Here is a 25,648-nt window from a genome sequence, read left to right on the forward strand (position 1 = left end):
ATATAATACTACATAACCCTAATCACGGTTGGACAGGCCCAAACCGGATATACAAAAGACTGGCCCATGACGCAACACATAATACCCAACAAAATCATCTAATCTATTTCAACAATAATGAAAAAGAAAGAAATTGAAGTATGAAGCCATAATGCACAAAAAATTGAAAGTACATTGTCTTTTCATGAATTTAGCCCATTTTTTATTGGTAAGATGGTTAATACTAATTCTAGTCGTATAGGGAGCTAATATGAAAACTCAACAAGTTCATCTGATGGAATAAAATTTATCAATTTAAAGATATTTTAAGAGGCAAAATAGACCAATTGTAAAGTAGTTCATGGTAATTGCAGAAATCATAGAATAATAGCATGAACTGAGGCTATTGAACTTTAAATTAGTGAAAATTTAACTCATAGATGCATGATAGTTACATAAAAGTTTACTTGAGCTTACCTAAATACAAATAGAATCCTTGGATTCTCCTTTCCTTTCCAACCGCTTAAGCAAATTTAGTTGCAAGATACCTAATCGGTTGTATGAGAAAATAGTATATATTGTAGCTGTACATGGGAACCCAAACTATTTTGTACATGGGAACCAAACTATTACATAAGCATAAACTTGCAACAAAAACATCCACTTCAGTAATCACATTCCATACACATAAGTTAGATTTAAAAGCAATCATTTTCTCGAATTTATGCAACCTACAACCGACATGGTGGTGTCTTGATATTGGAATCACAATAAGCATTTTATGTAACTTACAACTCGAACAACCCTAAGAACAAAAAATTCCCCTTTTTTCACATCTAATATTCGTATTTTGTGCTTTTAAACATAAACCCATAGCTCAATAACTTGGTTTATTATTTCCTTTACAATGAAATTAAAAAGGATGTTACCAGAGTCTTAAAATCAACATCTACAAGTCTAGAGCGTTGATGGTAGCATCTTTTTCCTTTTCAACTTGTAACAAAAGAAACAAAAGAAGAAAATCGATTAGAAGCAAAATATGACATAAAGTTTGATTAAACACTAAGAATATGAGGCAATCCAACACAACAGCGATGTTGTAGCATTCAGGTCGATAGTTGGGGATTAAAAGAAACTACAAACCAAAGGGAAAAACAGAAAAAGAAATAAAAACCTTAGAAAGTGAGAGTGATGGAATGCAGGAGTTAGATCACCGGAGGCTGGATGGAACACCGGATGTAGGGTGAAGGTTTATAGCGACTAGAATCACGATGCCTTTTTTTTCATTGACTCGTGAAGGCTTCAAGCGAGGTGGACTGGTGATGGTTTCCGGTGAGTCAAAGCTTTAGTGGACCAGTGGTGGATGTTCAATTGGTGATGGTGATGCGGATGAGGAACACGAAGAAGGCGGAGGACTAACATGAAATATGAGGAAGATGAGCAGAGGTATGCGGTGTTATTGTCGGATAAGCGAAGTTCGATGTGAGATATGCTCCAACTTCAAACCCTAAAACGGAATGAAATGGGAGAAAATGAGAAGGTGGTGATGGAAGTTGGAACAAGTAATTAACACCATGTTCCCGAGTTCAACATAACGAAGGAAAGAAAACGAAATTGGTGAGAATGGGAAGAAACTAAAAGAAATTTGTGTTCCAATGTTTCATTAAAGGAAGGAAGTGGAAGGAAATGGAAGGGTAATTTTCTCTCCTAACTTTCCTTCCAATTTGGAAGGATTTTGAGAGAAAGAATAAAATGTTTAATTTATTGGGTTTTTATTCAAAAATTAGTTTCACAAATAAGATTTTAGAAACGGAAGACTTGAGTAATTTTTTTTAACAATTATAAACTAGTTATAACCAACCATGGATCTTCTTGTAAAGTTTGGAAAGAAAAAAGCATCAAAGAAGAAGAAGAGTTAAAAAAGAAGAGTTTAACAACCTTTGTAGACTTTGAATCCTATAGGGGAGGCTTGGAAGTTGATGGAGAATGTGGAACCTTTGACACACCAACAAGCACTTAACTTTATTTAAGATGATATTCTTGTAAAACTGTTATAACTCTTAAGCTTGAAGTTCATAACCAATATAAACTTCAAGAGAGAAAAAAGAACATGCAAGTAAACTTCAAGGCATGAACAAAAAGAAAAGAGTCATTAATCTCTTACATGCTATGGTTTTATTGCTCAAAAGAAGTCACCAAATGAAAGTCTTTGATGTTAGTGTTAAAACAAGAACAATATCCAAGAGTCCTTATCCTATTAAGCACTTTTGACTTTAGATAAACATGTCCATGCTTGTTAAGAATACCCAATTACTTTTGATTAAATAAACATGAAAGCCATGCCATATTTTTGTCTCCTCCATTTTCGAAAATATGAGTAAAAAATATGACAAGTTTTATTAATTTTATAAGATAGTTTATAAAATATAAACTTTAACTTTTTGGTAAAAGACAAAAAGGATTTATCTAGTCCAAAATATTGTACATAACATTTAAATCATACCATACGATATATGTTATGTTACTTGCTAATCAAAAATTATTATTTCCAAGAAATAAATAATTTCCAATTAATTGTAAGAGTTTAATGATAATTTATTAAAATCAATTTTTAATAAATAATAAATTATCACTTTAATATGACTCTTGTGCACACTAGTCATTTCAAAAATTTTGTCTCACTTCTCTCCGATTCAAGAACATAAAATACAAATTTATTTTCTCTCCTTACTTTCTTTTCTTTTCTTTGCTAAAATTCGGAAATTAGGCGTAAGCGGGAAGAAACAAAAGCTAGCAAAATATAAATATTTGGGGAAAGGAAGCAGTAAATGAAATGTTTTGGAATTTATTCCTTCTTCAAAAAAAGATAATAATAAAAAATAAAAAGCAAAAATTTTACAATATTTATTATTATTATTATTATTATTATTATTATTATTATTATTATTATTATTATTATTATTATTATTTTATTATTATTATTATTATTTATTGCACCTACGCAATCATATACATACCATCATTTTTAACGCGCACACACACTTACACATAATATATATAATTTGGTGGAAATAAAATATTTAATGTATAAATAATTGTGAACAATGAAGGAAAAAAAAAAAAAAAGCAAAGTATATGTATATATGTATGTTTATGTATATATATGTGTAATTGTATTTGTATTTGTATGTATGTGTATGTGTATATATGTGTATATTTATATGTATGTATGTATGTATGTTTATGTATTTTTCTATGTATGTATGTTTAAGTTTATGTATGTATGTATATATCCATGTCTATGTATGTGTATGAGTATATATAGGTATATGTGTATGTATATGTATTTATGTATGTTTATATGGATGCATGTATGTATGTTTATATATAGTACATATAATCATATACTTCACTGGGCTTAGATGTGTGTATCGGTGTTTGTATATGTATATTAGCTATAACTTGTTCAATATATACTAACAATATATACTAATTGATGTATAATAAATGTGTGATAAAAACAAAAGTGGAAAAAACGATGTTTTGTGCTCGAAAATTTGAAGATTAAAATTTAAAATGTTGGTTTTGATGGTGTACACAAGTATATGTATGTGTATATTAATTATAATTTGGTAAATATATAGTAATTGATGTATTATATACATGTGATAAAACAACATCGGATAAAACGTGGTATGGTGCTCAAAATATGAAAATTAAAATTGTTCCATTGGAAATCGGTTGGTAATTATCGATAGATTAGCGACTAATTTTGATAATGTGTCGTTTACTGTTGGTAATTACCGGCATATTGCCGACATAATAGTTATAATCTACAAGTTTTCAAGCTCTATATATTGTTTTTTCTTTTTTTTTCCCACGCCTATATTATACATAAATTACTACATATTTACCAAATTGTAGCAAATATAAACATACAGATACCTCTATAGACCATCAAAACCAATATTTTAATTCTAATTTTCAAGTTTACGAATATAAAACGTCAATTTATTGGCATTAATCTCACACTTTTATTATTATGCTCATTAGTACATATTCAACAAATTATAGCTAACATAGTATATACATCCATATACACCATTGAGATCTAATATACATGTTAAAGCATAAGATGAGTAACTAGATCCCATATACATGTTAAAGCATAAGATGAGTAACTAGATCTAATGGTGTGCATGGGTGTTCGAATGTGGGGTAGGGGTTCAATTTAGGAAAGCAAGTTTACTAATAAAAATTAAAAAAAAAATGAATAGGATTTAATTTTTTTTATAAAGATTTGAAATAATAATCAAAATTTGAATCTAGTTAAAAATTGTTATATTATTATATTGAGATCTAGGTTGCTAGTGTTGTGTGGGACGATTTGATGTGAGTTTCAATGTTTATTTTAGCAAATATATGTCTAGTTTATTTGTGGCTTCCCTATCCTAGTGTGCTTAACATTGCTTAGTTTGGGGGACATAGTGTGCTTAACATGAACTTGCTTAGTTTGGGGGACATAGTATGCTTAACATTGTCTACCATAAATATATCAAGGAGAGGTTATGTAGTCATTGCACTTTAGACTAATACCTCTAACAAATAATAATTAAAGTTAAGCTCCCTTGATTAAGCATATGTTTTTTATTTTTAGGATTTTTAGTTTTGAGTGAAAAAAAAAAAAAAGTGAGAAAAGAAAAGAGAAAAAGGAAAGGAAAAAAATAGGAAAAAAGCTGCAAAGTTTGAGTTAATAAGAGTCTGCAATGTCATGAAGCCCAATAAATATTAAGAAGAAAAGTTCAAAAAGTTCAAATTATTGAAGGTTGAAGTTATTGAAGAAGCTCAAGAATAAGATAATTTTCCATGTTATTATTTATTGTAATTTTCCTTTCTAGGTTATTTTATCATATGTATGCTAGGGAGCTTAACCAAAAATACATTGAGGCTAAGAAAGTTTTTTGGGGATGGATTCGGAGGGACGCATAAAATGAATGTTGTTTAAAAGATGTGGGGAAGTGTTTATGAATATCGTAAGTATTTATGATTGGGGAGGTTCTTAGGAAAAATTAGACACAAATACATGCATTGCGGTCTTGATGTAATGGAGAAGCTCAAAATAGATTGTCTTGTGCGATGTTGGTAGCTAGGGTTTTAATGTGATGGTATGATAAAAAAAATCAGTTTGGCTTGAGGGCAAGCAAAAGATAATTGTGGGGTATTTTGATATTGTTATGTGTATACATATATTTAGGCATAATTTCAATAGATTTTAAGCTATATTTTGGTTATTTGCAAAGATATTTGGTACTTATTGAGATAAATTACATTTTTCAGCCAAATAGGACATTCTTGAAGAAAAAGGACCAAAATCGACAAAATCTGGAACCTGGAAGGACTAGAGTTGAAGCTTGGAGCTTAACGGAGCTTAAAAGGGAGAAAAACCATAAAAATACAAGTCCTATGGCGTGGCTTCAGAGTTCCATGGCATGGCAAGAGGAAAAATCTGGACAATATGTTGTATAACTATGCTCACGATGTGAGCCTTAAAACCTCATGTTGTGAGTATAGATTCTACCCGAAGATAACTACGCAGAATGCAGTTTCCTTCCTAGATATGATTTGCACTAAGCTCACGACGTGAGACCTTAATACTCATGTCGTGAGATGCAATATTTGGAAACTATAAACACTCCTTCACATATCAACTTTGAGGAGGTTGGATATGATTTTCTTGAAATATAGTCGATTTTAGAGGCCAAAGAAGAGAGAAAAAAAAACAACCCTTTCGAAGTGAGAATGTTTCAAGATTGAAGATTTGAAGATTACACATTACATTCGATTTGCGTTGATTCATTCTTGTCTTATTCTTATGTACCTTTGTGCTTATTTTCTGACATGGGTAACTAATCATTAGGATTTTATTTAGTGTAGATGAGCCCTAATAATATGTCATAGTTTCTTACATTTGGATTTATGAAGTTGGTTAATGCATGTATATGATTATCATTACCTAGCATGATAAACCTTGCATCTTTATTGCTTTGATTCAAGTTAAGTGTAGTTTAATGACCAAATGAATTGCATGAACTTGTTTACCTAGTAGTTTACGATCATTAAATTTCTAGAGCTAGGATTAATCACATCTTAGATTAAGTAATAAAGGTAACAACTTTATTTGAGTTGGAGAACATAAAGTTGATCATAATTGTGTTTGGTAATTTGTCTTGATCATAAATTATTATATAGATATATCTTACATAGCCCAAATACTATTAATAATCAATTATGTGTTTGCATGTGTATGATCATTACATAGTATTTCATGAATTGGTAAAAATGTTAGGAGATCGGATCAATACTGCTAATTACATCTAAATTGGTAACCAACTAAATAAATCCCTACTTAGAAACTACACATAGAAAAGGGGGGATTCGAAGCTAAACGGGAGTGTCTTTTAAATCTTGTCACAATCGTTTTTAGTTGAGTGTTGAGTTTTAAGTTAATCTGAACTTGCAAAATTAGATAAAAACCCCTTCTTTATTTATTGTTTTTAGATTAAATTTTAGTAATTATTTTATTATATAAATATGTTCCCTGTGTTCGACACCCGACTTACCTAAACTATTCTATAAATTTGACTAGGTACACTGCCTAAGTGCAATTAGTTAGTTAAGTAGGTTAGGATTATAAATTAAAGCTAGGTAGTATATAAATTGCACACATCAGTAACGTCCCAAATTTCAACCAAAATTTTTCATTTTTTAAAACATAATAGAATAACTCCAAAACCCCTTTTTCATTAAAAGATCAGAGTCTTACATTCATTAAACAAAAAAGAGAATTTAACGGAAGTCTAAAAACATAATTATTTCTTCGATGTGAGTACAGTAACGGTGGAGCCTTCCCTCGATCATAGGAACAACCTGAAAAACATTTATTCAACAACTGTAAGCCAAGGCTTAGTGAGTTTCCCAAAATACCACATACCATAATAGACATACAATGCATACAACAAATGACCTTCAACACTAAGTTGTTTTGCCTCTTTGTCCTTTAGCATAAAGCTGGTCCTCCCCTTGGCCTTCAGCGTAAAGTTGGTCCGCCTGAGTATCTTGGTGTTCAAGATGAACCTGGACCGCTCTCAACTCACCACATGATATGTCAACATATAACAGACAAACAAACAAACAAATAGTTTCAACGCAACATGTAATTGACTAAATAAGTCTCTTTACCTAACTACACTCTACAATATAACTACATCCTAACATATAGATGATACATACTGCAATATATTGTATAGTGACAAAACTCACTTGGACAATCTTGAAGCAGCTAAGTAGGTTGGTTTGCAGAACGCTCAACCAACATACAACAACCTATAATATACTATTATGGTAACTAACTACTTGAGCATAAAAAACTAAGTATTTAGATTATTCACCAATCCTAAAATATACTTTCATGACTATCAAATAAGGATCAACTGGGTAAGACAGTCGGGAGGCCGAACCATTTCAACATATAGATTTTCTGAAATCCAACAACAAGGCCAACATGTCTATCTTATACACCACTCCCATAAGTAGCCAAATCAGTATGCAACTGGAATAAGTGACTAATCTAATTCTTATAGGGTTCATAAAAACGAATAAGGGTATGATCAATTATAGATAGAAGTAAGGGTAACTTACTTGATCTAACGAAGTATGAATATCCTCGAGTAGAACTTCGACACCTTCTTTTTCCTTCCGAAACTTCTAGAGGTTCGCTAATTAAACTACAAACGAGAACTCATATCATGAGGGACCAAAATGTGTGAGAGAAAGAGAGGGGGGGGATAGGGAGAGACTCTTGAATCAAGAGAATATGGCAAGAAAGTGAGGATTCTTGAGCCTCCTTTTATAGGTGAGTTTTGTGTGTGCCGCGCCGCAGTGGCTGATTCGATCCATCCTCTCTTGCTTGCACGTAAAGGTCTATTGAGGAGTGGGTGCATTTAAGGCACCATGTTGTGGTACCTGAATTTTCGTGCCACTATGTTTTTTACAAAAAATGCCCAATCTTATAATAATCACAGCTTTCGCATACACGCTCCATTTTCGGCGTTCTTTATATCTACGCTTTTGTGTCGATGTACAACTTTTGTGAGGATCATTTTAGCTAAAAGCAATATATTTTCACTTCCATTTTTATAAACAAAGGTTTCTATTTTATAACTTTTACAAGTGAAAACGAGTGTTACACTCTTATATTCCCAAGTTTACGACTAATGTTACCTAACCCTAGGATTTGATCAATCTCTAGTCCTAAGAATTTATTATCACAAATTATTAAGATACCAGATTGGTATTCTAAACCATATATAAAATCTAAACTTTAACAAGTAAGGTAGAGTGAATCCAAAAGTAATATATAATCTACTTTCATAAATCCAAATCAATAAACCACACCATAGTATAAAGGTTTATCTACATCTAAGTAGAAGAATAAGGTTTTAGCCCATAATCTCTACATAAAAACATAATATAATCGAATAAGTAATGCTAAACACGATTCTAATAGCAAAGCTAACGATCTTCGTAATTTATTCACTTTGACCTTCAAAATTATGCCTCCCCATTGTTATTCTACCCTGAATACACTTCAAATGGTTTATTTTCATAACAGATATATGTTTTATGCAGACCAAATCATATTGCAAAATATTGTATGTATAAAATTTTAGATGTCGCATCGCTGGCCTTTATAGTTGCATTCGTGCGTGTGATCTGCCCCGATTATTCTGGAACTCTACTGCCTCTTTATGTCGTTATTTTTGTTCTTCATGACACTAAACCCAAATTTTATGGTATGTTTGATTTTGATCTTTATTAGCTTCATGCTTTTCGCAATATTTTCCTTTCTTCTCAGCTCTGAAGTTAATTATATTTATCCAATATAAAGCATATTAAGTATCAATTATCTTTAAAATACAACATTATAGAATAAATTATTAAGATAAATGTAGCACTTGGTTCTTGGTACGTATTCTTTGAAATTAACTCTTTAAAAATTGCATTTTCGGTCTTGGACTCGGCGAGTTGAAGGACCAACTCGCCGAGTAGAAGCGGGATAAGACGCGGGGGCTAGGTCGTGGACTCGGCGAGTCGGTTCCCGGAATCGGCGAGTTGACCCTGTCTGAGCAAAAACCCTAACCTGGGTGTTTGCACCTTATTTAAACGCTCTAACTTGGCCTCCTTTGTCCCTAACACTTCCAGAGAGCTGTAGAGCGAAACCCTAGCCCCCATATTGTTTTTGTGAGTGATTTTGGCCTTGTGAAGGAAGTTTGGAGCTTAGAAGAAGAAGAAGGAGGAGGTTGAAGAGTGCAAGGAGGGGAGGTAGATCCGGAATCTACACTGTGAGAAGCTTCCATTCAGGTAGAAAAGTTCCTACCTTGATCACTAGTTCATAAGATCCCCTTTTTGTCCCAAATTAGTGGTTTTCAAGCCCTAAGACCTCAAACTCCATGTGTTTATGCTCTATGTTCTAAAACGACTTCAGATCTGGACCTTATGGACATCTTAGAAGTGTAAAGTCTCTGTGGTTGAAGTGATTGAGGTCCCTATTGAGTGCATGACCTCATAAAGAGCTTGGAATTGCCTTTTGGAGCTCATAGGGCCATGCATGCACGTAAAGTTTGCAACTTTACGTGATAAGCATGCCCTAGGAGCTTAGATCTATGGTCTGAAACCATTGCATGCCTCAGATTTGGTCTGTATGGGAGGAGAGTGGAAAGGACTCGGCCGATTCAAAAGTGGATCGGCGAGTTCTATGAAGATGGTCTTAGACTAGACGAGTTGGATGAACAACTCGGCGAGTCCTTTGAAGATTGTCTGGTACTCAACGAGTTGTTCTTCAAACTCGGCGAGTCATATGAACTGTTATTGAGTTAAGACGGGTTTAAGTGTAGAAGGTCTAACCCTTCGTAGCTGCACGCAGAATTAGCAATTTAACGTGTAGCAATTGTCCCAGAAACCCAAATCCTCAAGATAGATGCTTTGGTGAGGATTTGGAATCGAGTAGGAGATCTGCTCATGGGACTCAGCGAGTTGTTCTCGGACTTAGCGAGTCGGATCGTGAGTCGGTCCAATCATCCCAAGTAGTGAGTTATGGGTGACTCAGTGAGTGGAAGAGGAACTTGATGAGTTAGTACTAGGTTAATAGGAGAGGGACTCGGCGAGTCTGTGCCATGATTCGGCGAGTCTAGTCAACTGGAAGTTGACTTTGACCAAGGAGTTGACCTTGGACCAGGGGTAGGTCAGTCATTTGACTTAAGGGTATTTATGAGTGGCTAATCTATGCTATGGATTTATAGTCAGAGGATTATCGGTGCAGCAGTCAGACGTCTAGCAAGCAGACTTCCAGCAGCTACTTTTCGAGGTGAGTTTCCTTCCAGTAGCAACGGGTCTAAGTGATAGCTTCATTTTATTTACTTCTTTTTATAGGGTTTTTTTAGCACATCCATTCACATTTTAGTTAATTTCCTTGCATATTTTCCTTTTTGTTATTTTTATGACCATTTCGGGAACTTTCTAGTTTCTTGAGCATTATTGCAGATTTCAAGGAAACTAGCGGAGCGGGACTTTTGGGAGGCGATTGGACTTGCAGAGAAATGGGGATTTCGTGCTTGATGGTTATGGATGTGATTCATGGAGTGGGCTTGTCGATTGCTTGAAGACGCAGAAGTGTTGAACTTTAAATTTGAAAGGGCGCGAGAGAATTCTTGAGTGTGCAAGATCGATGTTTAAGAGTTTGCGGAAGTTTTGAGTGATATGGAAAGACAAATTGGGCTTTAATTGAATAAATATTGAAGAAAAATGGACAAGGAACTGATTGGATCTAAATTGGGCCAATGGATTAGCTTTGGGGGACCAAGACTTGAAGGAAGCCCAAAAATCCCGTCGAAGCCCGCGGCCCTCGTAAGATTACCCGCGGCCCGCGTGGATTCCTGACAAGGGCAATTTCGAGATTTTGATAAGAGCTCTATATTGGGAAGGTTGGTGTGCCTCTTTAGCCTGATCTTGAAGGTCCGAGTTTGGCTGGTTCTCTCTGGAGTTTGGAGTACTTTTGAAGGCCAAGAACACCTCAAGAACATCTTGATTTCACCTCTTGATTATTGTAAAATGTTTGGTACAATCTCATCTAACTTTTCTTGTTTGAGTTTAGTCATGCTTGGCTAAACAAATCTTGGTTGATTTCTTGTTGAATCCTTTGAACTTTTGTTGAATGTTGAAGAATCCATGAACTTGTTCTTAAATCTTTATGGAAATGTTTTTTGTTTTATCATATTATCACCACTAGTATGTTTTTATTCATGAGTTTAAATGTGTTTGTGGTGATTAGTTGGCTAATTTCTTGATTAAGTAAAGGATCCTCAAATTAGCAAGCAACAAATGATTCTTGTGTTGTTTTTGCTTCACACAATCATAAAAATATTTTCTCCAACATGGTAGTGAAAGCAATTGACTCCTCTTGGATTTGGTGACTTTTTAGTTCTTAATGCTAGTTGACTTTCACTAATTACATGCTATTTGGAATTAGTGACTTTGACTAAGGATATTGTTATGAGCTTCTCTAGCCATTTCAATAATTAAGAAAAGTCTAGGTAATCTCAAGCTCCTTGGATTACTATAGCCAAATTAAGGATTTAAATCAAAGTATTGCACCATTGGATTCTAATGATATGTTCATCAAAAGTCAAAGTGAGGAAACTTTAAGTCAACCATCTCTCCCTTATTGATTTTGCATCAAATCCTTATTTTTGTTGAAAATGTCTATTTAATTCATAGTTAATTCTAGTTTGTTTCAAGTATTTCAATACACCAAATCCCCCTATTTTATTTTTATTTTTATTTTACAAGTATCTTTACAAAGAGATTTTTCATAGAGTTATAAATTGAACCAATCTCCGTGGATTCGATCCCTTTACCGCTATACACTATTTTAGTGTGTAATATTTAGGGTTATTATTTGCGTTGGCCTCGACAACCACCACTAAGGCACCAAGGTCGGACCGTATAGACGATATGATAGTATCGGAGTGTGGGCAGAGCCCGTATCTCATAGTTGAGTTTGATGATGATATATGCTAGTGTGGTATAATTGTTTATACTCGTTGTCTTTGTGATACTTGTATGTTATGGTTTAGTAGCGGAATGTGGGCGAGGCCCGTATCTCCCAGATTGCGGAGTGTGGGCGAGGCCCGTATCTCCCAGATAGCAAAGTGGGCGAGGCCCGTATCTCCCAGATAGCGGAGTGTGGGCGAGGCCCGTATCTCCCAACTAGTGGAGCGTGGGCGAGGCCCGTATCTCCATGAGTGTGGGCGAGGCCCGTATCTCCTAGTTGTTCATTATATGATTGTATGGTATGTGGTATTATGGGGGAACTCACTAAGCTCCGTGCTTACAGATTACAGTTTTGCTTTCAGGTACCTCTTCTTCGAAGGGGAAGGAGCTGGCGCGGTAGCGGCACATCATACACGCACATTGTTTTCCGCACCATGAGTTATTCTGGGATTTGTACTCTGACATTATGGTTGTTTTTATGTTTTGGTTTTCGGACACGAAATATGTTTATGAAATGATGGAATCAAAGGATGTTTATTCACAAATGTTTTCCAAAGTGTTGATTTAAAAATGAAATTTTTGGTCGTGAAAATTGGGTTGTTATAAGTTGGTATCAGAGCCCTGGTTTGAGGGATTCGGACACACCTTCGGGGGCATCTGGACTTACACCGAGGGATTAAAAGATTTTATAAGAAAGTGGTTTTCTGAAGAAATAAACAGAAGAGTTTTTTTTTTGAAAGAACAAGTGTGTGATGTGCGCGACCGGTCGAGCTCAAGTAAGTACTCCCCAAAGTACTCATACAAGTTTATGTTATGTTTATCAATTTTAGTAGAACAACATGTTAGAATAGGACTAAGGATCCATGAGTGATGCCTTATGTGCCTGCTTTATGTGCTTCAGCTTATGAGAGTTGCATGCTAGATTTGAGTAGACATCGGTAGGATAGCGTGTCTAGGTTATGCCTGATAGTACGAGCTTAGCATTGTATGCTAGTGCAGTTCCTGTTATGAGGATAGAGTTGCTTCAGATTGTTCCCTTTTTGTCCGAATGTTGTTTGCTTTGTGCTATGTGGGCTTTGAGTGATGGGAGTTAGATGTGAGGTGAATACGTTAAAGTCACATGTGATCAGGATTGAATAATCTCAGGGTGTTAGATTTGACCCTATTGCGTAGCTCTTGTTTGAGTCCTAACCGTTATAGGGATGAGTCCCTTACCTAAAGCATTATCTGAGCCTTGTTGCATGTGATTGTATTCAAGTAATGGCTAATTGACATTACAAAGAGACCTTCAATAGCTGAGGACTGAGTTGGATGGAGTCATAGGTTTCCTACGGTAAGCCTAGGATAAGAGTAGCATAGATCAACATTAGTAAAAGGGATTTGGTGGAGTCAAGGTGGTCCTTGAGGAAGGTATGGCTAGATGTGGAAGGTAGTATGGGCCCGTACAACTGAAAGCAGAGGATCCGTACCCGAATTAACAAAGGCTGAGGCAAGACCAGGGAACTTGTAATAGATGTGATCCCTTTAGAGGTATCAGTATCACTAATGGTTGCATGTGTGTATTGCAGAATGGTGGTACTACGTCAGGGGCCAGTAGGTGGCAGTTCTAGAGAGGGATCGGTTTCGGGATGAGTTTTCAAGCCAGTAGATGAGAGGTTACGCGAGTTCATCGCGGCAGAGATCACCAGAGGCATCCTTGAGTCCACCCCCATCATTTTCGGGTCAATCAAGGAAGGGATAGTTGAGTTGATGGAGGACCGCCTCAGGGCGTTCAGGAGTGACATGGCATTTGGCCAGTCAGGGTCTCGCACACTGTCCTTTAAGGACTTCAGGGGCAGTGGTGCGCCATATTTCCATGGGGCGAAGGACCGCATTGCTGCCAAACGATGAATTGCGGACATTGAGTCCGCACAGCTGATCAGCTTCTGCCCTGAGGGGTCGAAGGTGAGATACGCAGCAGGGTGTTTAAGAGACAGAGTTAGAGAGTGGTAGGAGTCTGTTGGTGACTCATTGGGAGCCTCGGCTGTTGAGGCTATGACATGGTCGGATTTTGTGACCCGGTTTCGAGCAGAGTTTGCACCAGCGGTAGAGCTTCAGCAGCTGGCCAGCGAGTTTTTGGACATGAGACAGACTACGGAGACTGTGGCAGAGATCACCACCAAGTTCCAAGAGAGGACATTGCTGGTGCCCCGGTATGCGGGAGATGAGGATATGAGGAGGACCCGCTATCATGACATGCTACGGGCTGACATCCGAGAGCATGTTAGCCTTTCAGCTTGCCCTACCCTGGAGTCCATGATTGACAGGGCAAGGGAGAAGGAGATTGATTTGGAGCATATCCGGAATAGGAAGGTAGAGGCGGGGCAGGTGTCTGGGGCTTCGGGGAAGAAGCCCAAGGGATCATATGGTAGGCCAAAAGGCAAAGGAGGACCGGGCCGCTGCGGGAAATGCAGCAGGTCGCACGAGGGAGCATGTAGATTGGGATCGTCGGGCTGCTACAAGTGCGTCAAGACGGGACACTTTAGCAGGGATTGTACTGCCCCTGCCTCGGTTGTTTAGACATCTGAGTTGCTGTGTTTCCACTGCAACCAGAGGGGCCACAAGAGGGCCAATTGCCCCCAGTTGACAGCAGCATCAACGCCGGTGAAGGCGCCAGCTCCAGCAACCCTGAGGATCATAGATGGCCGACAGGGCAAGTCGGAGGCTCCAGTGGTGAGGAGTCGCGCCTTTCAGCTAACTACAGAGGAGGCACACGCCACACCTGATGTGGTGACATGTATGATTTCTTATTTATGCGTTATGTTATGTTGTTGTAATTTTGATATGTTATATGTATGTGCTCTGTTTAGAATGGTTCCATGTGAACGGTATCCTAGTTCAAGTGTTGTTTGATTCAGGGGCTACCCGATCATTTGTTTCTCTTGCGCTTAGCAAGAAGTTTCCTGAGTCCTCAGGCATGTTGGATTGCCCTCTAGAGGTTGAGATTGTGGACGACCAGTCGGTGCGAGCATCATAGGTCTTCCGAGATTGTGTATTGAGATTGTTTGAGGAGCAGTATCTAGTCGACCTGGTTCCCATACCTTTGTGGGGGAACAAGGTTATTATCGGTATGGATTGGTTAAGCCCCAATGGGGCAGTGATCGACTGCACGCAGCAGTTGGTGCGGATCATAACCCCAAATGGGGGAGAGCTGGTGATTTAGGGCGAGAGGCCACAACGAGGACCAGCCTTATGTTCAGCAGCGAGAGCTAGGCGTTACCTTCAGCAGGGTTGCGCAGGATATGTCGCTTATGTCATGGACGCCCGGGAGGCGGGTAAGGTGACAGTGGGCGATGTGCCCGTGGTTCGAGAGTTCGCGGATGTATTCCCCGAGGAGTTGCCTGGGATACCTCCGGAGCGACAGGTGGAGTTCAGGATCGACTTAGTCCCTGGTGCAGCTCCGATAGCCAAGGCACCATATCGGTTGGCTCCTCCTGAGATGCTGGAGTTGTCTACACAGCTGCAGGAGCTGATAGACAAGGGATTCATTAGACCGAGTAGTTCTCCCTGGGGAGCACCGATCCTGTTTGTGAAAAAGAGGGACGGGTCGCACCGGATGTGTATAGATTATCGGGAGTTGAATAAGGTGACGGTAAAGAACCGATACCCACTCCCGAGGATTGATGACCTCTTCGACCAGCTTCAGGGAGCATCTTGGTTCTCCAAGATTGATCTGCGTTCGGGATACCATCAGATGAGGGTCAGAGAGGAGGATGTGTAGAAGACCGCGTTTTAGACGCGCTACGACCATTATGAGTTCGTGGTGATGTCGTTTGGGCTCACCAATGCTCCTGCCGCGTTCATGGACCTCATGAACCACGTGTGCAGACCGATGCTGGACCGGTCTGTGATAGTTTTCATTGATGACATCTTGGTTTATTCCAAGACGCAGGAGGAGCACGAGGGGCATCTACGAGAGGTGTTGGAGACCCTGAGGAAGGAGAGCTTATATGCTAAGTTCTCAAAGTGTGAGTTCTGGTTGCGCAAGGTGCAGTTTCTCGGGCACCTTGTCAACCAGGACGGGATTCCGGTGGATCCGGCCAAGGTGGAGGCCGTGATGAGGTGGGAGGTTCCGAAGTCTCCATCTGAGATTCGGTGTTTTCTAGGGTTAGCAGGGTACTATCGGACATTCTTTTGGGATTTCTCCAAGATAGTTGTACCCTTGACGTGGCTAACGAGGAAGGTTGTTGTTTTCTGATGAGGGCCTGAGCAACAGGCGGCGTTTGAGACGTTGAGGCAGAGATTATGCGAGGTGCCAATCTTAGCCCTGCCAGAGGGCATGGAGGATTTCGTTGTTTATTGCGACGCGCCTATCTCGGGTATGGGCGCGGTATTGATGCAGAGAGGGCGTGTCATTGCTTACGCCTTGAGGCAGCTGAAGCCTCACAAGGCGAACTACTCGATGCATGATTTGGAGCTGGGGGCTGTGGTATTCGCCCTCAAGCTTTGGCGTCATTACCTCTATGGGGTTCGTTGTACGATTTGCATGAACCATAAAAGCTTGAGGTACCTTATGGATCAGTCGAACCTAAACAGGAGACATTGTCGGTGGCTTGATGTGGTGAGGGATTATGATTGTGAGATCCTTTACCACCCGGGAAAGGCCAATGTGGTGACCGATGTGCTTATCCGCAAGGTAGCACCGATCAGGGATGTCTATTTAAGGATGACAGTGGTGACTCCGCTGTTGGAGCAGATTCGGGAGGCTCAGTAGGAGGCGATGAAGGAAGAACATCGGAAGAGTGAGAGGATTGTGGGTCAGGTTTCCTCTTTCGACTATGACAGTCGAGGATTGTTGACACTACACCATAGGGTGTGGGTGCCGTACCATGGAGGCGTGCGACAGGTCCTGTTGGGAGAGGCGCACAAATCTAGATTCTCCATTCATCCCGGGGCGACGGAGATGTATAGTGATCTTCATCTGGATTATTGGTGGCCCTGCATGAAGCAGGATGTGGCCTGGTACGTGGAGCACTGCTTGACCTGCAGGAAGGTCAAGGCCGAGCGCCAAAGGCCACACGATAAGATGCAGCTGTTAGATATGCCGTTGTGGAAATGGGAAGATATTACGATGGATTTTTATCACGAAGCTTCCCAGGACTGCGCGATGAGTGAATTCGATATGGGTCATCGTGGACCGATTGACCAAGAGCGCCCATTTTATTCCGATCCAGGAGAGCATCTCGGCCGAGAAATTGGCCGACATCTATATCAGGGAGATAGTGGCGCGACACGGGGTGCCAGTGTCGGTGATTTCAGACAGGGATGTGCATTTTACTTCTAGGTTTTGGAAGAAGTTTCATGACGAGTTGGGTACTCGTCTGTATTTCAGCACCGCTTGCAGAAGGATGGTCAGAGCGAGCGGACCATCCAAACGTTAGAGGATATGTTGCGGGCATGTGTTATGGATTTTGGAAGTAGTTAGGATACCTACCTTCCTTTGGCGGAGTTCTCGTATAATAATAGATATCATGCGAGCATTGACCGTCCTCCCTTCAATATGTTGTATGGGAGGAGGTGCAAGACCCCGATATGTTAGGGAGAGGTTGGTCAGAGGATCATGGGGAGCACCGAAGTGGTGCTCAAGACGACAGAGAAGATTCATCAGGTCCGGAGCAGGCTTCAAACTGCTCAGAGTTGGCAGAAAAGTTATGCCGATAAGCATCGATCAAACTTGGAGTTCCAGGTCGGAGATATGGTCCTCCTAAAAGTGTCGCCATGGAAAGGCGTGATTCGATTCAGGAAGTAGGGCAAGTTGGGCCCAAGGTATATTGGATCGTTCAGGGTTATAGCCCGGTGTGGGCAAGGTGGCATATAGGCTGGATTTGCCAGCCGAACTCAATCAGATACATAGCACTTTCCATGTCTCTCAGTTGCAGAAGTGTCTGGTGGACGACTCAGCAGTAGTACCCTTGGAGGACATTCAGGTTGATGGCAGCCTGAATTACATCGAGCGACCTATAGCGATCCTTGACTGGAAGTCGAAGGATTTGAGGAACAAGAGGGTGGAACTCATGAAGGTGCAATGGCAGCACCGGAAGGGATCAGAGTGGACTTGGGAGCCGATGGAAGAGATGATGGAGCACTACCCCGAGTTGTTTCAGGGGCGAGCAACAGACTTCGAGGACGAAGTCTAAAATAAGTGGGGGAGATTTGTAGCATCGGGTTCTTGGTACGTATTCTTTGTAATTAACTCTTTAAATATTGCATTTTTGGTCTTGGACTCGGCGAGTTGAAGGACCAACTCGCCGAGTAGAAGCGGGATAAGACGCGAGGTCTAGGCCGTGGACTCGGCGAGTCGGATCCCGGACTCGGTGAGTAGACCCTGTCTAGGCAAAAACCCTAACCTGGGTGTTTGCACCCTATTTAAATGCTCTAACTTGGCCTCCTTTGTCCCTAACACTTCCAGAGAGTTGTAGAATGAAACCCTAGCCCCCATATTGTTCTTGTGAGTGATTTTAGCCTTGTGAAGGAAGTTTGGAGCTTAGAAGAAGAAGGAGGAGGAGGTTGAAGAGTGCAAGGAGGGGAGGTAGATCCAGAATCTACACTGTGAGAAGCTTCCATTCAGGTAGAAAAGTTCATACCTTGATCACTAGTTCATAAGATCCCCTTTTTGTCCCAAATTAGTGGTTTTCAAGCCCTAAGACCTCAAACTCCATGTGTTTATGCTCTATGTTCTGAAAGGACTTCAGATCTGGACCTTATGGACATCTTAGAAGTGTAAAGTCTCTGTGGTTGAAGTGATTGAGGTCCCTATTGAGTGCATGACCTCATAAAGAGCTTGGAATTGCCTTTTGGAGCTCATAGGGCCATGCATGCACGTAAAGTTTGCAACTTTACGCGATAAGCATGCCCTAGGAGCTTAGATCTATGGTCTGAAACCATTGCATGCCTCAGATTTGGTCTGTATGGGAGGAGAGTGGAAAGAACTCGACAAGTTCTATGAAGATGGTCTTAGACTCGATGAGTTGGATGAACAACTCGGCGAGTCCTTTGAAGATTATTTGGTACTCGACGAGTTGTTCTTCAAACTCAGCGAGTCATATGAACTGTTATTGAGTTAAGACGGGTTTAAGTGTAGAAGGTCCAACCCTTCGTAGCTGCACGCAGAATTAGCAATTTAACGTGTAGCAATTGTCCCAGAAAACCAAATCCTCAAGATGGATGCTCTGGTGAGGATTTGGAATCGAGTAGGAGATCTGCTCATGGGACTCGTTGAGTTGTTCTCGGACTCAGCGAGTCAGATCGTGAGTCGGTCCAATCGTCCCAAGTAGTGAGTTATGGGTGACTCAGTAAGTGGAAGAGGGACTTGATGAGTTAGTACTGGGTTAATAGGAGAGGGACTCGGCGAGTCTGTGCCATGAATCGACGAGTCTAGTCAACTGGAAGTTGACTTTGACCAAGGAGTTGACCATAGACCAGGGGTAGGTCAGTCATTTGACTTAAGGGTATTTATGAGTGGCTACTCTATGCTATGGATTTATAGCTGGAGGATTATCGGTGCAGCAGTCAGACGTCTAGCAAGCAGACTTCCAGCAGCTACTTTTCGAGGTGAGTTTCCTTCCAGTAGGAACGGGTCTAAGGCACCAAGGTCGACCCGTATACACGATATGATAGTATCGAAGTGTGGGCAGAGCCCGTATCTCATAGTTGAGTTTGATGATGATATATGCTAGTATGGTAGAATTGTTTATACTCGTTGTCTGTGTGATACTTGTATGTTATGGTTTAGTAGCGGAGTGTGGTGAGGCCCATATCTCCCAAGTAGCGGATTGTGGGCGAGGCCCGTATCTCCCAGATAGCGGAGTGTGGGTGAGGCCCGTATCTCCCAGATAGCGGAGTGTGGGCAGATAGCGGAGTGTGGGCGAGGTCCATATCTCCTAGCTAGCGGAGCGTGGGCGAGGCCCGTATCCCCTAGCTGTTCATTATATGATTGTATGGTATGTGGTATTATGGGGGAACTCACTAAGCTTCGTGCTTACAAATTACAGTTTTGTTATCAGGTACCTCTTTTTCGAAGGTGAAGGAGCTGGCGCGGTAGCGACACATCATACACGCACATTGTTTTCCGCACCATGAGTTATTCTGGGATTTGTACTCTGACATTATGGTTGTTTTTATGTTTTGGTTTTCAGAGACGAAATATGTTTATGAAATGATGGAATCAAAGGATATTTATTCACAAATGATTTCCAATGTGTTGATTTAAAAATGAAAATTTTGGTCGTCAAAATTGGGTTGTTATATAAAAAACTAAAAAAGCAACTAAATTAATTACACTAAGAAAAATAAAATTTTATAAAAATTGAAGGGCAAAATATATAAATTTTTAAAACTGATTCGTTTAAGGAATTTGAAGATGGTTTAAATTGGGAAAATAAAGTATAAATTAGTGGCTAAAATTGTAACTTAGAGTTATGATTGAAATGAAGTGTAATTAAATGCAACTATGTTCAAAAAATTGTTGAGCTCTACGGTAGAGGAGTTGATCCGTACACGACAAATTTTCTCCATACACAACAATTGGTGCTTGAATTATTGTGTATAACAAAAAACTATTGTGTATGAATCATTTCCTCTACGGTAAGCACCACATTGCAAATGCAACACTTCTAACCGTTGAGCTAAAACAACCTTTACATTTATAATTGCAATATATATATATATATATATATATATATATATATATATATGAGAATGAAGGGTGGGTCACATGGCTCTCATGGGGCTCCACCCATGTGTGTGATGATTCACAAATCACATACTATTACTAGAAAGGTATACATAAAGTGTAATGTGTCAATCTCAGTAAGTCTAAGTTCTTAGTTGTTATCATTAAGATTTTTTTTGTTAGAACAATGTCAAGATTATATTAAGTTAAAAACCAACTAGCAACGTGCAAGACAAAACATATTACAAATTACAAGTCAAAAAAGAGGAAAAACATTAATCATTGTAATCAACTCTATAAAAAAAAAAAACATTAATCACTCGATCCAAATATATAAGTTGAAATGAATTTCATCTCTTAATTTTCTTTTTTAAAACAAGACAACATTTGGAGCCTTCCAAATAGACCAAAGGTACCATTTAGTAATTCCAAATAGACAAAAGATACCATTTAAAAATAACATATAATAAGGTGTTAATATATTCCAAATTTTTGGTTATCTTACTTGCCGAAAACTAACAGTTAAGTTAACTTAAATAGAATTAAAAATGTGTTAGCTTTCATAAAATTGCTATTATGCAAGGTTGTCAAAATCAGGATCCTACCTAGGATCGTTTTTGGGTTTGCAAAATCGGAATCGTAAGATCGGGATTGAGATCCTAAGATCCCACAAAATAGAATATAATTCTAATTTATAATATTAATCATAAAAAATATTTCAAACATTTAATTTTTCGTTCAAAAGTTATAAAAACTTTAAAATATTAGTCATAAGTCACAATAAAAATGATAAATGGTAAATTGGTAAAGGGTAAAAGATATAAAATGGTAAAAAAAATTCATTTGAAAAAAAAATTTAAAGGAAGGTAGGATCGGATCGGATCTCGATCCTACGATCCTACCTACGATTTTACGATCCTACCTACGATCCTACCCAAAATACGATCCTTTTACGATCCGGATCGTTTTTCATACATAGGATCGTAGGATCGTACGATCCTACGATCAGGATCGCGATTTTGACAACCATGCTATTATCCCTCTTTAAATAAATTATCCCATATTTTTTTACTATCTCACTTATTTTATGTTATAATCAAGGGCGGAAGTAATTAGTTGGTAGGGGTAGCATGTGCTACCCCTCAATTCCACCATATATATATGTATATATATATATATATATATATATATATATATATATATATATATATATATATATATATATATAAATAAATAAAAAGGGATATGGAATATAAATTACAACCCTACATAATCTTAAGTACTAAACCTCTAAAATATGTAGTTTTATCATACTAAATATACCCGGTTTGGTTTTACTTGGTAAATATATCATCCTCCATAACATTTCTTTCTTTCATTATCGTTTTTCCATCTCTACTTTCTTTCTTCAGTTATCGTTTATTACTTCACCCAAATGAACATTACTAAACCCTAAACCTAAAATCTAAACCCTAAACCCTAAACCCTAACCCTAAACCCTAAACGTAAACCCTAAACCCTAAACCTAAACCTAAACCCTAAACCCTAAACCTTACTGTGTCGATCTTAAATTTACATCTTGAAATATTAATCGTGAATCCATTAACTGTAATATTTATATAGTAAAACAATTTATTTTCAAGAGGTTTAGTACCTAAGCTTAGGTGGAGCTGTAATGTATATTCCATTTTCCCATATATAAAATTACCAACCTCACTTCAATTATGATATGCTTTTTTATTAACTCAAAGTCAAATTACATTTCACAATATAAAATAGAAGCCCAGTTACTTAGCCCATTAATTTAAATGACAGTCCATTAAATAAAAGAAAAACATATAGGTTTTTGTTTTGTGAACACCTACGAAAGGATACAAGGGATAAAAAATTGATATATTTTTTTGATTCATATGATCGTCGTTTTAACTGCACGACTGCTTCCTGCTTCACCATAACTTTTCTTGGTAAAGCTTATTCACCCATTTCGCTATTGGCTCCCTTACGGAATATGAAACAAGTGATATTTAATTTTCCATCTTTAATGTTTTATGATTTAATGTTTAATGATTTAGTTTAATTTATTTGTTCAAATTGAAAACCTAATTAGCCAATTAGTTGCTCACTTGTATTATGTTTAAATCTTCAATTGTGAATTTTAAATCTTTAATTATATTTGTAGGGTTTAATTGGATTTTTTTTAAATGAACATTAGATGTTGGTAGTAGTGATGAAAGTGGTGGAGGAAAAAGACCTCATCCTCAACCACAACCACAACATATTCCAACTAGTTTTGATATTAATAATCTTCCTTCGGACCCAACAGATTGACCAAGAATTACATCATATCATCCAAATCAAAGTGATGAAATAAGGAGAGCATATTGGATTAAAGGACCTTCTCAACCAAAAGGCCATGATTTTCCATCAATAAAAATTGGTGGTAAGAACATACGTTTTGTAAAGGAATGGTTTGATGAATTTAATTGGTTAGAGTATAGCACAAAAGAGAACAAAGCTTATTGTTTATGTTGTTACTTGTTTGGTGATATTGGGGGGCAACAATGGGGGAGAGATGTAGTTGTGATAGGAGGCTTTGACACTTGGAGTAAAAAGAAATCATTGAAAGATCATGAAGATAAAGTTGACAGTCATCACAACAAAGCAAAACAAAAATGTGAAAATCTAGTAAAGAAAAACCAATCTATTAGTGAAGCTTTTCATAAGCAAACTGGAGTTGAAGCAAGTAACTATCAAATTCGACTACGTGCTACAATTGATACTTGTAGATTTTTATTGAAGAATGCGTTACCATTTCGTGGTCATGACGAGTCGGATGGGTCAATTTCTAAAGGCCTTTTCATTGAAGAATTATCATTCCTTCGGGACCATAATGAAAAATTTTATAATGTTACTTTAGAAAATGCTCCAAAAAATGAAAAATTGACATCTCCAAAGGTTCAAAAAGAGATTGTTCAATGCTTTTCAAAAGTGATAATAAAGTCCATCTGTGAAGAAATTGGTAATGATGTGTTTACTGTATTAGTAGACGAGTCTAGTGATGTATCCAAAAAGGAACAAATGGCTATGGTTTTGCAATATGTTAGTAGCCTTGGATTAGTGAAATAAATATTTGTTGGAATTGTTCACGTGAAGGATACAACTTCTTTAACACTAAAAGAATCCATTGATTATGTATTTATCAACAATAACTTGAGTATATCTCAGGTAAAAAATTATAAATTCTTTTTTTTAATGTATTTGAATGGTTATCTATTTTATTTTATATATATAATTTTTTTTATATAGGTAAGATTGCAAGGATACGATGGAGCAAGTAATATATGGGGTGCATTTAATGGTTTGAAAGCATTGATATTGAAAGATAATCCTCTGACATATTATATACACTTTTTTGCACACCAACTTCAATTAGTGGTTGTAGGTGTAGCAAAAAACCACAATGGTGCTGCTGATTTCTTTGAGTAATTAGCTTTGGTGGTTAATGTGGTGTGTGCTTCTTGTAAAAGAAAAGATATAATACGAGATAGTTACAAGAAAAGCGTTCAAAAAGAAATTGGTAATGGTGAAATTGAGACCGGAAGACGGTTAAATCAGGAGACTTCTCTTGTTCGAGCTGGGGAGACAAGATGGAGCTCACATTATAAAAGCATAATAAGTTTGAAGAATTTTTTTTCCGGAGGTTTTCAAGGTTCTTAAATATGTTGAAGAGAAGGGGTCTAGTTTAAATAACCGAAATCAAGCGTACGGTATTTTGTCGTATTTCAAGACTCTTGACTTTGTGTTTTATTTACACTTGATGTTGGAGATTTTTGGTCTCACGAATATCTTGTCAAAACATCTTCAAAGAAAGGATCAAAATATTTTGGAAGCGGCTTCTTTGGTAAAATTAACGATGAAAACGTTCAAAGCTTTCAGAAATAATGGTTTCCTTCAATGTTGGAGAAGGTATTTTGTTTTTGTCATAAACATCAAATTAAAATTGTGGAAATGTCCGAATTTTATGTTACTCCAAGAAACCGTAGAACCAAGGTTACTAATCAACATCACTTTGAAGTTGATATTTTCAACACGGTTTTGGATATGCAAATTCAAGAATTTGGGGATCGTTTTAGTGAAGTGAGCACCGATTTGCTTGAATACACGGTGGCTTTAAAACCTTGTAATGCTTTTTCTATGTTTGACAAATCAAAGTTAGTGAAGCTAAGTGAGTTGTACAAAACTGATTTTAATGATTCGGAAAGGGTGTATTTTGATGGTCAACTTGAAACCTATTATCACTCTTTGATTGATGATGAGAGATTTTCTAATTTGAAAGGAATTGCGGACCTTTCTCGTTTGATGGTGGAAATCGGGAAACATCTTTCTTTTCCTTTGGTTTATCGGTTATTAAAGTTGACTTTGGTTTTGCCCGTCGCAACCGCAACCGTTGAAAGATGTTTTTCCGCAATGAATCTTTTGAAGACCGACTTACGTAACAAAATAGGTGATGATTTTTTGAATGATGCTTTAATTTGTAGTGTAGAAAAAGAAGCACTTATGGATGTTAAGATTGAACGAGTAACAGAGCGCTTTCAGAAAATAGGTAATCGTAGAGGACAACTCTAAAAAATGTAATTATGTAAGACTTTTGCGCTAGTTTGTTATTTCTAATGAAACTATAATTAAAAAAATTATCTTACTATCTTTTATTGAGATTTTTTTTGTGTTATCCCTTACAAAAATTTCTAGTTCCGCCACTGGTTATAATTGCTTGACATACTTAGGTCGTGTTTAGCGCGCCACAGCTAGCTGATAAGCTAGCTTATTTTTTGAGCTTTTTTATGTTGTGTT

The 25,648-nt window shown here is 37.8% G+C and overlaps 2 protein-coding genes across 2 annotated transcripts; both read left to right on the top strand.

Moving 5' to 3' along the window:
- Positions 1 to 1,501: 1,501 nt before the first annotated feature.
- On the top strand, positions 1,502 to 24,283 carry LOC145016948 (uncharacterized). The gene is made up of 5 exons (XM_078975094.1): positions 1,502 to 1,541; positions 23,289 to 23,540; positions 23,841 to 23,896; positions 23,951 to 24,022; positions 24,104 to 24,283. The coding sequence occupies exons 1-5, from the start codon at positions 1,502 to 1,504 to the stop codon at positions 24,281 to 24,283; spliced, it is 600 nt and encodes a 199-aa protein (XP_078831220.1).
- Positions 24,284 to 24,805: 522 nt separating this feature from the next.
- LOC145016949 (uncharacterized) lies at positions 24,806 to 25,423 on the top strand. The gene has a single exon (XM_078975095.1). The coding sequence runs from the start codon at positions 24,806 to 24,808 to the stop codon at positions 25,421 to 25,423; it is 618 nt and encodes a 205-aa protein (XP_078831221.1).
- Positions 25,424 to 25,648: the final 225 nt, after the last annotated feature.

This window comes from Lactuca saligna, chromosome 9 (assembly GCF_052625555.1).
Source record: "Lactuca saligna cultivar CGN05327 chromosome 9, ASM5262555v1, whole genome shotgun sequence".
In the NCBI taxonomy this organism is placed as follows: Eukaryota; Viridiplantae; Streptophyta; class Magnoliopsida; order Asterales; family Asteraceae; genus Lactuca; species Lactuca saligna.